The following is a 15218-nucleotide window of genomic DNA, read 5'->3' on the forward strand; positions in this document are numbered from 1 at the left end:
TTCCTAGCAGCACAGTGGCTTCCAACTCCTTGGTTGTAGAGGCACTTCAGCTGGGCTGTTGGCCATGTCACCTTCTTGGATGAACATCCCTTAACTACTTTGAGATGTTTTGCTGGTGTTTCCCTGTTGGCTTCTATTACCTTAGGAGCCCCTGGCTCATCTCTTTAAGACTTCAAGCATACTGCAGTGTAACCAGCACATCTCAAAGCAACAGGCTGAGGGCCCTGAGCACCTTGTCCCTCTAACCTTGGCGTATTGTCCCACAGCTTGTCAAGGGCAAGCCTGATATTATCCTCCTCCCCCTTCAAGTCTAGTTTAAAACTCTGTCAGTAAACCTAGATGGTTTGTGAGCAAAGATCCTCTTCCGCCTTTGAGAAACGTGAGTCCCATCTGATGCCAGCAAGTCAGGTGTCGTGTAGGCCATCCCATTATAATAAAAAAACCAAAATTGTAGCGGTAACACCAGTCATGAAACCATTAATAGACTGGACCCATTTGTTTCTTCCTATGGCTCTGCCCACGACTGGAAGGAGAGAGGAAAAGATAACCTGTGCTCCAGATTCCCTAATGAACTGTCCCAAGGCCCTGAAGTCTCTTTGAAGTCACTCTTGGACTATGCATTGCAGCTCCATCTCCACCCACATGGAAGAGCAGTAATGGGTCATAGTCTAAGGGCCATACCAGGCTAAGAAGTTGCCTAGTGACATCCTTAACCCGGGCTCCAGGGAGGCAGCAGAGTTCCCTAAGAGAAGGGTCTGTCCAGCATTTTAGACCCCCTGTCACCTACAGCTATAATCAGTCTTTTCTTACTTGTGGAGGTGGTTGTGATACAGGGGGTAAGCCTTCCTCACCTTGACAGCAACTCCAGTGCAGCTGGATGGTCACCCACATCATCCATAGACTGTCCTTCCACATCCAGAGCCTCATACCTGTTGTACAGAGGCACCCGGGGAGGCAAGGTGAGCAAGGAGGGGGTTTGCCTATTGCCCCGACCATTGACTTGCCTCCATTTGCTCTTTTCCTTTAAGCTACTGCCTTCAGCCTGGTGGGGGGGAGGATACAGGACCCCTGTGATCTTGTTTTTTTTCTGGTGGCTGTTCCTGTTTCTGTCTCAGGGAGGGCAGAGCATGGCTCCATGAGTCCATCTCTCTTTCTCAGACTCCCTGATGCTCCTTAATCTTTCTACTTCCTTTCATAGCTCTGCCACCAGACTGAGCAGATTGTCCACCTAGTCACACCTCACACATCTGTTCTCACTACTGCTGTCCATTACCAGTGAGAGGCTCTGGCAGCCTCTGCAGCCCAAGACCTGGATGGCTGCATCCTGTGTAGAGGTTAATGATTCTGTTCATAAGTTTTCCAGATATTAAGTACCCTCTTGAATCTCCCAGAACATAAGCTTCCATGATGGCTCCTTAAACCCTTTCAGCTAAAATGATTTGGGATTGTTTCAAACTGTTTAAGTACTAGCTCTGACTTTAGAAACTAATTTTGAATAGAACAGGTTATAGGGAATACTTGAATAAGTGGCAGTCAAGATTTTAAGACAGTAGCTAGAAAAGATTCCTGGCTAAACATCATCAGAGTGACAGGGAGAAAATGAAAGCAAAAATTTCCTATACTCAGGAGAAAGATTAGGTGCAGATTTATACCTGCTGTTATTTTATTAGCAAAAGATGCAAAGCCCATAGTTCAGTGACTAAGAGCGTTTGCCTGAGAGCTTTGAGTGAAGTCCCTGATCTTACTCAGGTGGTGTAGGAATGTTAATCCTGTTCTCATACAGCCTGGATAGTGATCTAATCACAAAATTATTGGGGATTCTTATTGGTTTGGATGTTCCTCTCAATTCCTGGGAAATCTCCTCAGGAGTGATGAACTCGTCCTGCTGCATACGAATTTTCTACTAATTTTATAGATTAGACATTGAGTTTCCTACCACATTGTAATGTTGATCTGTTGTGTAAATATGTGTCCAAACCCAAGAAAATTTTGACTAAGAAGCTATTGCAAGAATGTTCATAGAATCATAGAAACATAGAATCATAAATCATAGAATCATAATAAATCATTAATCACATAATTAATATATAATTTCTTCTCCTATCAATAATCTCTGAGGCAAACTAGGGTTGTCTATAGTGTGTGTCTTTTTTGTAACAAATGAATATTTGGCATTTTCCCTGAAGACCTGCACCATTAAAAGTCCCTAAATACTTATTTGGAAGAGAGAACCGTGAATACACACATTTACAATGACAGTAAATTCACAGCAAAACCCAAATTAATTCAAATATAATGTTGATAACCACCATTACATCCTGACTGCAGCAGAAATTTTCAATGTATTGGGAAGAATTTATTGACTCACATGCCATTAATCTTATTCTAAATGGAAGGACCAGCATCTGATGTAAATCTCCAAAAATTTACTGTGGGAATGCTTGTTTTATGATAACTGTCCATGATGTTCCTTACACTTAGAGATCTCTTAGCCAGGTTTTGAGCTCTAAATTTATCTTTTGAGAAGCCCTAAAAATGCTCATTTTCACATAATGTGAAATTGCATTCTGCTATACACTGAACACTAAAATACCAACAATGTTTTCATATCTTATTCAGAGACCAAACCTTATCACATATCACTAGATGGAAAGAAGTCTTTACTAGAATCTATCCTAATATCAAAGAAAATTTAGTAGTTCAGTTTCTGGGAAAAATTATCTTAATAAATACAGCACAAGAAGGGAAGAAATTCTTCTTTAGTTTACAACTAGATAATAAGATGTTCATGTATCTCTAATTATGGAGATATAAATGTAGAAAAAGGTCAAATGTAATGAAAATAAATTGTTTAACTAAAGGTTAAACAAAACTTTCCTTTTCTCACTTTAAAATCCATCTTTATATTATACTCCATTTCTCTAGTCCAGCAGTTACTCTCTGAACTCTGTCTAGAAAGTGCTATCTAGAAATAGGATTCCCATCTTGAAATATTTAAAAAAGTAGTTACTTATAACTAATAAATGTCGTGTATGTATGTCATACATACACGAGAGCTTTGTACCTCTCTCAAACAGCAAATACAACTAAAAGCACTTCATTTTCAACTGTAAGTGGGTGTGTTATGACTGAAATAAGGGGAACTGGGGCCAAACCCTAAGGACACCAAAGTAATGAGGTTAGCTCAGAATAAGGAATGAGGGAAGCAGTGATATTTTCTCTAGTTCTTCAAGCAAGAGGCCAAAATTTCTGGTCTGCAGTTTGGGCTGAAGAGATTTCTGTTTACCTGTGTTTGAAAACATCAAGCAGTAACTATGACCAAGATTACTGTCTCTCTCTCTATGTAGAGAAGTCTTCACTGAGTCATAACCTAGACTTCAATCCATCAAATTTCTCACACATATGTAATTTAGCATCTAAGATCTTCTGCTAAACCCAGCACATCTAGCATTGGATGAAACCATACCTCACTATTTGTACATTCAGAAATGAGTGAGGGCATCTGAATGGCTAGTATGCAACATTCTAATACGAAGTTTTGTGCATATATAGTTGTATGGAAATATTTTCACTGACTATGTCTATAGATAATTTTTCTGTGCAGCCATACACATCAAGAAAAATCAGGATGCCGCTACACTAGACAACATGCCATCTTGCTTGAGAGGCCTAAGAATATGAGTCAACTGAAAGCCAAAAGAGCTATCTAGGCTTTTTTGTTCCATTTTGCTTTTACAGGGGAGGAAATTGTGCTAAACTTGGCACAAGAAATATGTGGCAGTTTTCTTTTAGTTATTGCTGGCCAATGTTTATTGTTCCTCCTTTCCAATTGCCCGCTCTTCATCCAGGTCAGGCTCAAAAAGCAGTTCAGAAATCTGGAAAATATTATTTAATCTAAATGATTAGGGGAGGGATCTAATTTTCATGGAGTTTATAATTATCTTCCTGATGGCATGTTCACAGTTCTGAAGAACCTCATTTCTCCCATAATGAATGACATAATTGTTCCTACTTCAACTATGACCTTAAGCTCAATTTTTTCTTGCAACATGCACTGTTCTGTTACAGGATAAAACCAAAAATCCTTTTTCCTGTTAGGTAACAAAAGTGTAAAAAATTGTTGCAGTGTCCATAAAGGAATTCTTCATTTGGTTCTAATCAATTACGACACAAAGTAGTGTTGCTCTAATATTCATTCTTATCTAATTAACTAGAAAGAGCTTCCTAAATGGGGAATATCTTTCAGTTGAGACTCCTTATATAACCATGCAAATACAAGTACCTATTATTTCCTCAATAAGATCAAACTAACACTAACATTTCTCCTCCATTCACAACTATTGAAATACCCATTGTTTTAAATCTAATAACAACAGATCATCCTTGTTATAAAGTTACTGCAGTCCTAACCTCAAGCAAAATTCCTGCTGTTCACAATCAAATTATTTCACTGTGTTGACAAGAACACCAAATGGACAAGTCATTCTTACTTGAACATTATACCATACCCCATGACTGCAAAGCAAGCAGTCACTTGTGAATTTGTATCTAAGATCCTGAGACAGTAAGATATATAACATTAGGTGTGACCATTCTTAATAATCTGAAATGATTCACAACTATAAAGGCTATTTTCTTTATCAATTTGTACAAATTTTAGTTTAGTCACCATTAATTAAAATATTACGAGCACACTTCCGTCTGAAATCTTAATAGCTACAGTTTGATGCAACATCATTCCTAATCTTGAGTTGAATTTAGAGGAACATTTTTTCTCCAGTTCATTTATTTTATGCTTTGAATACTCTGTATATGGGTCAGTTAATTCTTTCCTTTGTGTAACAGTTTCATAAATCATTGGGAGGAGAAGCAAAACAAGAAAACATGAGTGCAGAAGATGCGCAAGATGATACATGTATAGAATATTAAATTAGTTTAGCTGATTAAAAAAAGCAACAACTTCATTTCTAGCAGATAATGTTTCTACAAACTAAGGGGAAAACTTAGTAATTAAAACTCCTTGAAAGAGGTTATCTTAACAGAGCTCTAAGTAAACTAAACTCAAAGCAAACTGGTTCACACTGTAGGAGTTCTTGTTTTACACTGAATGGTGGAATCTTTTCCAAACCTTTATAAGTTTTCCTCCTGAAATACTCCGCTGGGTTCTGCCCTTTTATATTGTCAAAAGACCATCCCAGGATGTTTCCTCTATACCTTTTTTTAGGGTAAACCTTTTACAAATATTGCCTTTGAATTTTTGTGTGCTCTTTGATAAGGCACTTGAACCATGCTACAATTCCTATAAAACACTCTGTAAAGGGTTATTTTATAGGAGCTGTCCATAAAACTTCCTGCCTACCTATAGATTTTCACTGAGGAAGGACCACTGGTGCTGAATGTATCAGATTTTCTAAATGGAAAGAAACATTACTATTTTGGAAAAAATACCAAAAAACCCCCCAACAAAGTGCAAAATCAGTAACCCCCTTCTCTCCTACTATATCATAGAATCACAGAATCATAGAATCATAGAAGAGTTTGGGTTGGAAGGCACCTTTAAAGATCATCTAGTCCAACCCCCCTGCAATGAGCAGGGACATCTTCAACCAGATCAGGTTGCTCAGAGCCCCGTCCAACCTGACCTTGAACGTTTCCAGGGATGGGGCATCCACCACCTCTCTGGGCAACCTGTGCCAGTGGTTCACCACCCTCATTGTGAAAAATTTCTTCCTTCGATCTAGTCTAATCTACCCTCTTTTAGTTTAAAACCACTCCCCCTTGTCCTATCACAACAGGTCTGTGTTTTCTTTTTTAATTAAAATGAGATTATACTTTTTTTTTTTAATCCTGACTTTCATCCTATTATTTTTTACAGCCTTGCAGTGGGATCTAGGCACAAGAGCCAGAATGAAAGAGACAAAAAATGTTTCTTCAAAATGCCTGTAACCCATGAAGAATGTATTTTTATTAGAGATAAACAGAGATTGTGGGAAATCTTTGATTTTCAGTTTCATAATGGCCCATCATTAAAATATCTCACTACAATTTTAAGGGAGAAACAACATGTTTACTACAAGAGTAATGGCTGTCCAGGGACATTGCCATTTTATCAGCCTTCCCCTGGAGCGGACCTTGCGTACTTTGATGTCTCTGTCAGTGCTATCAGTCTTTGTATACTGCTAGAAATCAAACTCGATTGTGCTCAGACAGTTTGGCTCTGTTTGAAAAAATCAAAGTAGGTTTACTTCAGGTTCAAGTTCTGTCCTGGAGCTTTAGGAGGAGTTCCCACAGTTTCCAGCCAGTCTTGCATAGTTTTTATGGACTTGCACAATTCAAATATGAGATGTGAGTGGACACTTAAAAAGTGTAACTTAACGATCTTGCGATATAACCCACATGAAAGAGGCAACCTACAAGGTCGGAAACTCCAGAAAACCTGGCAGGATTAAGTCACAGCTGGAAAAGTATTTTCAATTCCCATTACAATTCAGGTATGCTTTGCGCCTTCTAGATTTCAGCTCCATATGAATAAACATATTAGAAGACAAAACAAGTAATGCAAGTAGAAAAAAAACCCTAAATCTGTGCATTTCTGGAAGGGGAAAACTGACATCATAAACACTGAGGTTAATCTTTAAACAAATCTTTTAAATGTTAATTATTAGTTAGTTAACAACTATCAGCATTCTTCAAGGATGGAAATAGTCTATGTCTGTGAACCTGTTGATTTTGCTCTATCTTTATTTTTAAATATTTATTACCTTACTATCTTATACTGGCCCTTTTTATTGTTTAGTTTCCACCACTGAGGAAATCATTATGACTTTTTCCAAACTTTTCTTAATGTTGGGAAAAAGATGTTTAGATATCCCAGCAATGTTCAAACAATGTATCCCAGAGTTCCACCTGAATAAGCACATGCAGAATACATTCCATCACAGAAAAGTAGAAATGAACATCCTTAATAACTTGATAACTATATGTTATATCATTACGTGAGACTATTAATCACAGAATTAATCAGTAGAATTAGAAGAGACAAGATTCAGATCACAGAACTCTGACAACATGCAAAAATATTTGAAAGGCAAGGTCTGCATTCAGTTACATGAGAATATGTCTGGTTAGATACACGGACCTGTTGAGGTGTAAACTAATTTGCTCTAATGGAACACATAAGAAAGTATCCTCTGATGTCTGAAATTGTACAGGTTCTTTTTTTTTTTTTTGAAATTTCACTGTAGCAAAGCAACTAAGCAGTATCTACACAGAGATAAAATGAAGAATTACTGTACAGTAATAATGTTAAGGTTAACATCTTTTCAAGAGAAATAAAAAAGATTAAAAAAGGAAGAAAACCTCGAATGAAAATGTGTGAACTTGAAATAACTGCCTTATGCTATCAAGCATCAAATGTTTTATACTCCCTAGGTTTCTATTTCCTAAATTCGAAGAGGCTTTCTAGTGGTTTTATTAGTCAAGATAATTTACTGCTCCCAATCAGCATCCAAGACTGCAAAGATCCATTTTAACAACACCGTTTATTATTTGTAAACAGTTATTAAATAATTCCTCAAAGTTTCTAATGCATTATAAAGGCAGTTAATGAAATGATGCATAATTTTTTTTTCCTGCTAAAACTTTTTATCTCCTCAGATAGAATTTTAGTGTTTTTATAACCCAGCTTGAAGTGAAATTGAATTGTATGAAATGACTGATTGTCAAGGACATCTGAACAAATGAGGTATTCATGTTATTCAGAATCCATTGAAGGATTTCTTGATGTTTTTATTTAATTTGCTTCGTATCAAGGAGCTAAGTTCCCCTTTGAGACACGTCATGAAAGAACTAAAAGATTAATAAAAGCCCAGGAAGTTGTTGCGGAGTTTGACAGAAAGCCTTAATATTATCCTATTTCTTCCTCACAGATAAATAGAGAACAATGCTGTCATAGGCATGTTTTTTGTCACAAGATGTCCAGTCTCCTGAGTACGGGTACAGTTTATCCATCAAAATCCGAGGACGATGATAGATATGAAAAGTAGAATATTTTCGAGTTAATGATACATATGTCCAGAGAATACCGACTATATAAATTGTTTTGTTTATATAATTCCATTTGTAAAAGCTGTTTAAAAACATGAGCTCTTCCTGTGGTTTCTGACAGAAAGTGCTGACTGTGTAGGATAATGTCAGTTGTGATACCAACCATTAGAACTCAGAAAGCTGTATGATTTTTAAACTTCAGTGAATATCTGAAAAGTTGAAAGTGATTAAATTAATTTAATAATCAAAAAGCTTAAAACACCATATTAAAATTCATGTAACAGAACTCAGCAACATAATGTCAAGTAAATTTTCAGGTACTTGGATGTTTGGTTTAATGCCATTCTTAATTTCTCACTTCCTTATTAGAGGCCATCCTCAGCTGTCTCTTTCTCCACAAATTACTCTAATTTTCCTTAACTTTAATGAGAACCTCTTTCCAGCAGCTATATTATCCCATATTTTAGAGTATAATGTATATATATTTTTAAAATTCTGTCATTGCCCTTTAATATTTGTCAATGGACAAGGCAATACAACATAGAGCAATTTCTATCAAAAAGTACAGTACCATTAATGGAATACTTTAATTGTGATTCCTGATAGTTTTTAAAGGGCCCACTGCATTCTGTGGAGGCGATAGAACAAGGCAGATGTCCTAAATAATAAATATGATTTAACAACCAGCATTTTTCTGAGTTTTTTTTCAAGGTAGGTTTATGAAGACTGCAGCGTTAGGTAGACAGTCTGGATCTCTTCACTGAGAAACTTCTCAGTCATACTGGAAAGCAAGCAATTTACTAAGAAATACTAAATAACTCCATTACAATAAAAGGGTTTTTCAGAAATCCCAAAAGATAAAATTAAGGCATGGAAGCTTGGTAAAAATTCATGCATGTGAAAAAATTAAGTGGGAAATTGTTGAGAAGCAGTTAATCTATGGGGCAAATTTCTCCCCAGTACTGCAGCACAGTTCAGGAGGTTGGATTATCACAGTTGTATGACAGCCAGCCATGAAACACAAATTTTCTCGAGGCTGGTATATACTACCCACTTCACATTTAAGAAAATCTGCACAGTTTTCCTTCACAGATTTTGTTTCTTAGCTCAGTGATGTAGACTGCTGCCTTTATCCTTATTTACTCTCTCCATTTCTTATAATGCATTGTGTGTCTATGTACTGTTAGTACAATATGGATAATTAATCCGTTGGATTTCTGCACAAAACTAGAACCCAATAAAAACATGAAGAAATGTCATAGAGAAGAGAGAGCATATGAATAAAGAGAGTAACATATGAATAATAAATATGACAATAAAATGCTTTCATTTTTGTCAGAGTTCAAACCGATTACAAAGACAGTCGATGTTTGGGTTTTTTAATTTTCCAAGTTTGATATTGAAAAGATCAGGTCTGCTATGTTAATTCAATAAAACTAGACACCTGAAACTCTATAATTAGCATAGGTACTAAACCAGCAAAAGAAAATAGGAAATGATACAGTAAAACTTTAAGCATTTTGCTGCAGAGGCTGCATGCTGTGCAGACGGAGATTTCAAATTGTTAAAATGAATAAACATTAACTTCATTCAATTCTAACCTCTGAACATATTTTTTACTTAATCTGTTAAACTAAGTCCAGCTTTTATAATGTTTCTACAGCACAGGACCAGTCTTAATTCCAGAAAAAGCTATAAGCAAGACAAAAGCCTCAGATTCTCTCTCTCTCTTTCTCTGTGATTTATGTAAGTATGGATTCACATATGCTGATTGCTGAAATGTATTTCTGAAGAACTAGAAAGCATCATTAAATATGGAATATCTTAGAAAAAAGGAAAATATAGGCACTTAAAGGAATTATTAATTATTATTCTTGAAAGTAACATCGTTTTGACAGAAAACAAAACCAAAAAGCAATTGTAATCTAATATATATGAGTCTTTTTGCTGCAAAAGAGCAAATAACACAGTTACCTCAATAGGTACATACTCCAACAGAATCGGAGTTACATATCATTTGTATAGAAGTGTCATACTGCTCTGGAAGAAATCTTATTGGAAGGTATTTTCTTTTGATTTTTTTGAAAAAAATCCTAAGCCACTTTTTGATAGTAAGGTTTAGGTACTTACAGAAAAAAAATCCTGCAGTTATGTGCCTTGATGAAATTCAAAACTACCTGGGTAACTAACCATCATTGTAATCAAAGCTATTGTAGTGGTCTTGGTGGTATTTAATCTGTTCATTGAATTGGAGCCTGGAAGTGTAACAGGTCTTTAGAACAGGAACAAATAAAGTTTTAAGGAATACAACCTATGTTCAGTGGTCTAACCATGTGTTCCTTGTGTCACCTGAGGTGCATGAATGTACACCTCCTGGCATCTTGCTGCTGGTGTGTTTGCCTTATGTGGTGTTTGCCAGTCCCCTGTGGATGTCTCAGATGCCTGAGGGTACCCCAGTGTGGCAGTGACCACTTGGGTTGAAGCAACTGAGCCCTAAAGAAACAGATGTTACTGAGAAAGGAGATTTGCTACTCTGTCAGTGACCGAGCACCAGAATAGCAAGAAGGAGTAGCTGTTCTAAATAAAATACATCAGGAGGTGTCAGATTGCACCTCAGCTTTTAGAGGTCTAAATATTCTCACAACTGTTAGATGTTTTGAAAGAAACTGTCTCCTTGAACAACTTTCCTTAGCTGATTGCTGCAGTAAATGCATGCATATTGAAAAACAATAAAATCATGGTTCTTAATTTAAGTGGAGTATTTTTGGCTTAGTATTTTTGCTTCCATGTGGTACCCAGTAATAGTTTTTCTTACCATCATTTCTCAGTGTCAGAGGTGTAGGAGGACTCAAAACTCTGGCATTTGTCACCGTGTTTTTTACCAGGCATATGTAGCTGCCAACATCAGATGTTTGCACCTTGGAGATGTAGAGATTGCCTGTCTCCTGAGAGATGAAGCGTCTGCTATCTTCTGCCACGAAAGATGGGAACTCATTAAATACCCAGCTATAGATGATCTCTAAAAGAAAACAGAAAAAGTAAGAGAAAACAATTATGTAAACAACATTGTGTAATGTTAATTGTTACACTCAATAAATGTTCATTGCCTTTATTTAAATAATCTAGAAGAACCCAAAAACTAAAGGCTTTTAAAACTTTTTGTTTGTTTTTGTTTGTTTGTTTTAGAACTGAAGAGAAGAATTTATTTTCTCGCTTTGGAATTTTGGAAAAAACATAAACATTCAGTCCGCAAGACAGATTTAGTTCAAGAAAATTGATTAAATTATTCAACAGCCTCAGAAATCACCCATAAAATACTAGATAACTCCCTTTTTTAATCTTTCAGGTCAAGCCAGAAATAATATATAAAACATTCTTTTCTCTATTTGTTCAAAATCTCAGTGAACTATAACAAGATGCATCCTGTAGATCTAGGGATGACTTTTACATAGAATCACAGAATAGTTTGGGTTGGAAAGGACCCTTAAAAGTCTTCTAGTCCAACCACCCCCAGAATGAGCAGGGACATCTTCCACTAGATGTTGCTCAGAGCCCCATCCAACCTGACCTCAAATGTTTTCAGGGATGGAACATCTACAACTTGGTGGCTTAAATCCCTACAATCAATTAATAATTCCTTAAACCAAAGCTACCAACTGCTTTGCCTCATAATCTGATGGATCAAAAGCTAATGAAAGTTATTTTTTAAACAGGTAATTAAAGCCAGTGCCTTGGTTCTCATTTTTATCCCACAAATCATTCTGTTCACCTGAAAAATATATACTTTTCCCTTCATACACATAAGAATTGGTTAAGAAAAAAAATTATTTCCTATTATTCTGTATGAGACTATATCATGATTTATTAAAAACCTTGATGCATTAATGTCTCTGCATTAGAAGTATCAATAAAGTTAATAAGATTCTGATTGTAGCAGGGAATTCCTTGCAGGGAATTATTCATGTGGAGTTCCAACAATTCAGACTTTAAGCCTTAACCTTATGTATACTTTTTTACATGTTGTTCTTTTTTCAATCCTATCTTCCACTGTTTCATTTTGTCTTCACTCTTTAAAAAATATTCTTCACTACTTAAACTGACACATTAGCTATAAGGCAATTTTTTCTGTAATCTCCACATGTGATAGTCTTTAAAGAACTGACTCCAAAATCAGAAAAGGCAAAGCTTGTTCAGGTATATAAAGTCCCTACTACTGCTCCAAGATGCAAACTGCTACATTGGTTTACCAAATTCCATGTTTTTAGACTAAAATTTCTTAGGTGACTACTTTCAGCTTCAGCAGCTGTATGAAGACAGTACTTGCGCATATGTCAGTTCTCTCATACTTTTATCCCTGCTACAGTCAAAATGTTTTCTTGATATAAAGTTAGTTTGAAAAAGAAAGGGTCATACGGGTGAGAGGAAATACCTCAAAATCTAAATTTTTCTGTGTGTTTTTCTGTGCTAATAGTAGGAGAGGTATAGTTGTTCATGGTACAAGAAGTGTGAAACACATTAACATCCTAGCTTAATATATGGCATAGCGAAGTGTGCAGTTTGAGTTTAACACTATGTAAAACAACAGAAATTGCAACTGCTCTGTCCTTTCTACCCCTGTGTTGTACCATTGCCTGACATGGTGCTCAAAAAGGAATGGAAAAGCACAAGTAGTTTTTTAACCAATATAAACAAACAGTGCAAGCAGTGACATAGAAATGCAGGAAATTCTGGACTCATTTTAAAGAAGTTCAGTCTAGTTTTGAAGTCAGATTAAAATTTTCTTATGAAAAACCAACGGTATTAGTATAAAAATGCTATGTTAAAGGACTAAACATATTTACCTGGCAGTAGCGGAAGACTTCTCCAAAACATGGAATTAAGCTGCACACATTGACTTTTTGCTTAAAACCTTTTTAATTTCTAATTGTAATTCTGAGTGGTTTCACAGGATCCTGAGGAATTCAGGGCTCACAGAGAGCTCTCTGAGTGTTCAAAATGTCCTCCCTTTTCTGTTACGTTTCAGGCAAAATACTAATTAGTGCAAAACATTTCTCTCTGAAAATTTCCTTGCCACATTTTGCTATGATGTCTTATCTGGCAGAAATGATTCACGGCAGCATAAAATTCTACAAAGTGATGATGAACATTCAAGTTCAAGGAAAATGCATACGTTTTAATTGAAGACACCTGTTACCAATTCAAATGGAAAGCAATCCATCTTACTAATTGCTCTGGCTTAAAAGTAGTTAAAACCAAATGTAAAGTACTCATCATTGCAGGTTCATTGGTAGTTCATGTAGAATAAAATTTTCTCCATTTATACCCTAAAAATAGACCCAGTTAATTATTAATTTCTTAATTAGAAATACTCCTAAGAAAAAGATTTCAGGCAATAAATTTTTGTGCCTCTAAGGAAATAGAATACTTACTCTTTGCTGGTGCTAAATCTGAGGGGGATACTGTCATTGGTGTCACCTTTAAATGATTTTTGTTGTTAAAAGTAGGGTGATGGATATATGGGTACTAGGAGAGGGTACTGAGGAAAAAGTAACAGAACTTCTGCCAAATCTAAAAATGAAACCATTTATGCTACTAAGCTGCAATTAATGGTTTTATTTGTGCACACCTACTATATCTGTATTCCATCCAGAAGCACAAACTTCAAAGCACAGATGAAAGTGTTAACAGTTTACTTCTTGGTCATTGTCAGGCCATTGACATTGAAGGAATTACGCTTATTTTTCATTTCTAAAAAGCAAAACCCTGGGAAAACACTTTCAGATACCTGAACAATTTGCATCTGAACGCTCAGATCCGGAATTGATCTGGAATTCCGAACCTTCTTTGCAGGTGAAAAGCCCCTTACACACATTATGAAGTTTCTCTCCTATTAGACATAGTTAATGAATTCATCAGATTCTTAAGTAAAATTTTGAGGGTTATGTCCATACAGTATGCATAAATTTCAGTGGAAATATCTCAGGGAAACTCTACATTTTCCAGTGCATGCTATGCAGAACAGTCAGAAACAACGACGGCTGGCATGGGATCTGGGGACCCAATAGTTTTTAGCTGACAGAAATAGATGGATGAATTGCAGAAGTGATTTTACGAAAAGATGTTAAGAGAATGACTGCAATTATGGGAAAATGCATGTACCTTGACATTGATCCATTGTACACATGTCTCACACTTCTAAATTTGCAGCCATGGTAGAGGATGAAACATGCATTGGTGTTCATATTGTGGGGCTCTGAATGTTCCCATTCTGTATGGCAGCAAAAGTAAAATTTAGGGTTCAAAAAATTGTTAATGAAGACTATCCAAGTACAAAACCTGGGGTTTTGTTCTGTTTTGTTTTTTCCCTCTTGCAGTACCATGCATAAGAGCCTATATATAGGCTAAAAGACCTAAAAGCCATATAAAAATAACTAATAAAGAGAGAATAATGGAGAATCAACATTTAAAACATTGCTGTCTATCTATAGACTAGTCTGTTGTTTCTAGTACACACACATTAAACATACTAAACCAATAGTGAACATAGTTACATGAGACAAGATCCACAGCAGTTCAGCACAGGAGCACATGGAAATTACAAGAAGAGAGGCTTGCATTTAAATGTTATCTGACATCCCATTCTTACAAAATGGTAAACTGCTGAGTGAAATTTTTGAATTTCAGAACAAGAAGCCTAAGACTGAACAGATGACACTGGACCTATTTGTACACAGCTCACTGCAGTTGCTAGCAAACTTCAAGCCTATATTTTCCTATAATGGTTTAGGTTAAAAGATTTTAGAACCAGTGCCCTTTGGCTAAGCAGAACTGTCATTGTATTAGCTTTTTGATAGGAGACTAAACTCCAGAAATGCATGAATATGACCAGGTGACCCGCCTAGTGGATGAGGGGAAGGCTGTGGATGTTGTCTACCTGGACTTTAGTAAAGCCTTTGACACCATCTCCCACAGCATTCTCCTGGAGAAACTGGCGGCTCGTGGTTTAGACAGGTGTAATCTTCAATGGGTAAAGAACTGGCTGGATGGCCGAGCCCAGAGAGCTCAGGGTGCTGAATACCCTGTGGATATTGGGTCTGTCTATTGAAAACTGAGGCAAAGAAGGCGTTAAGTACCTCAGCCTTGTCCTTATCCTTGGTTACAATGTTCCCTCC

The 15218-nt window shown here is 36.3% G+C and overlaps 1 protein-coding gene across 2 annotated transcripts in view; it reads right to left on the bottom strand.

The window, feature by feature from the left end:
* The window catches only part of CNTN5 (contactin 5), a gene marked incomplete at both ends in the record, with an annotated part of 389481 nt that overhangs the window by 166792 nt on the left and 207471 nt on the right, over positions 1-15218 (bottom strand). For both annotated transcript variants that reach the window (XM_082008944.1, XM_082008943.1), the window contains one exon: positions 10862-11065. In XM_082008944.1, coding sequence (XP_081865070.1) covers positions 10862-11065 — 204 coding nt within the window. The remainder of the gene's footprint in view (positions 1-10861; positions 11066-15218) is intronic.

The sequence above is a fragment of the Phaethon aethereus genome (genome assembly GCF_964289735.1).
Source record: "Phaethon aethereus genome assembly, chromosome: 1".
Classification (NCBI taxonomy): Eukaryota; Metazoa; Chordata; class Aves; order Phaethontiformes; family Phaethontidae; genus Phaethon; species Phaethon aethereus.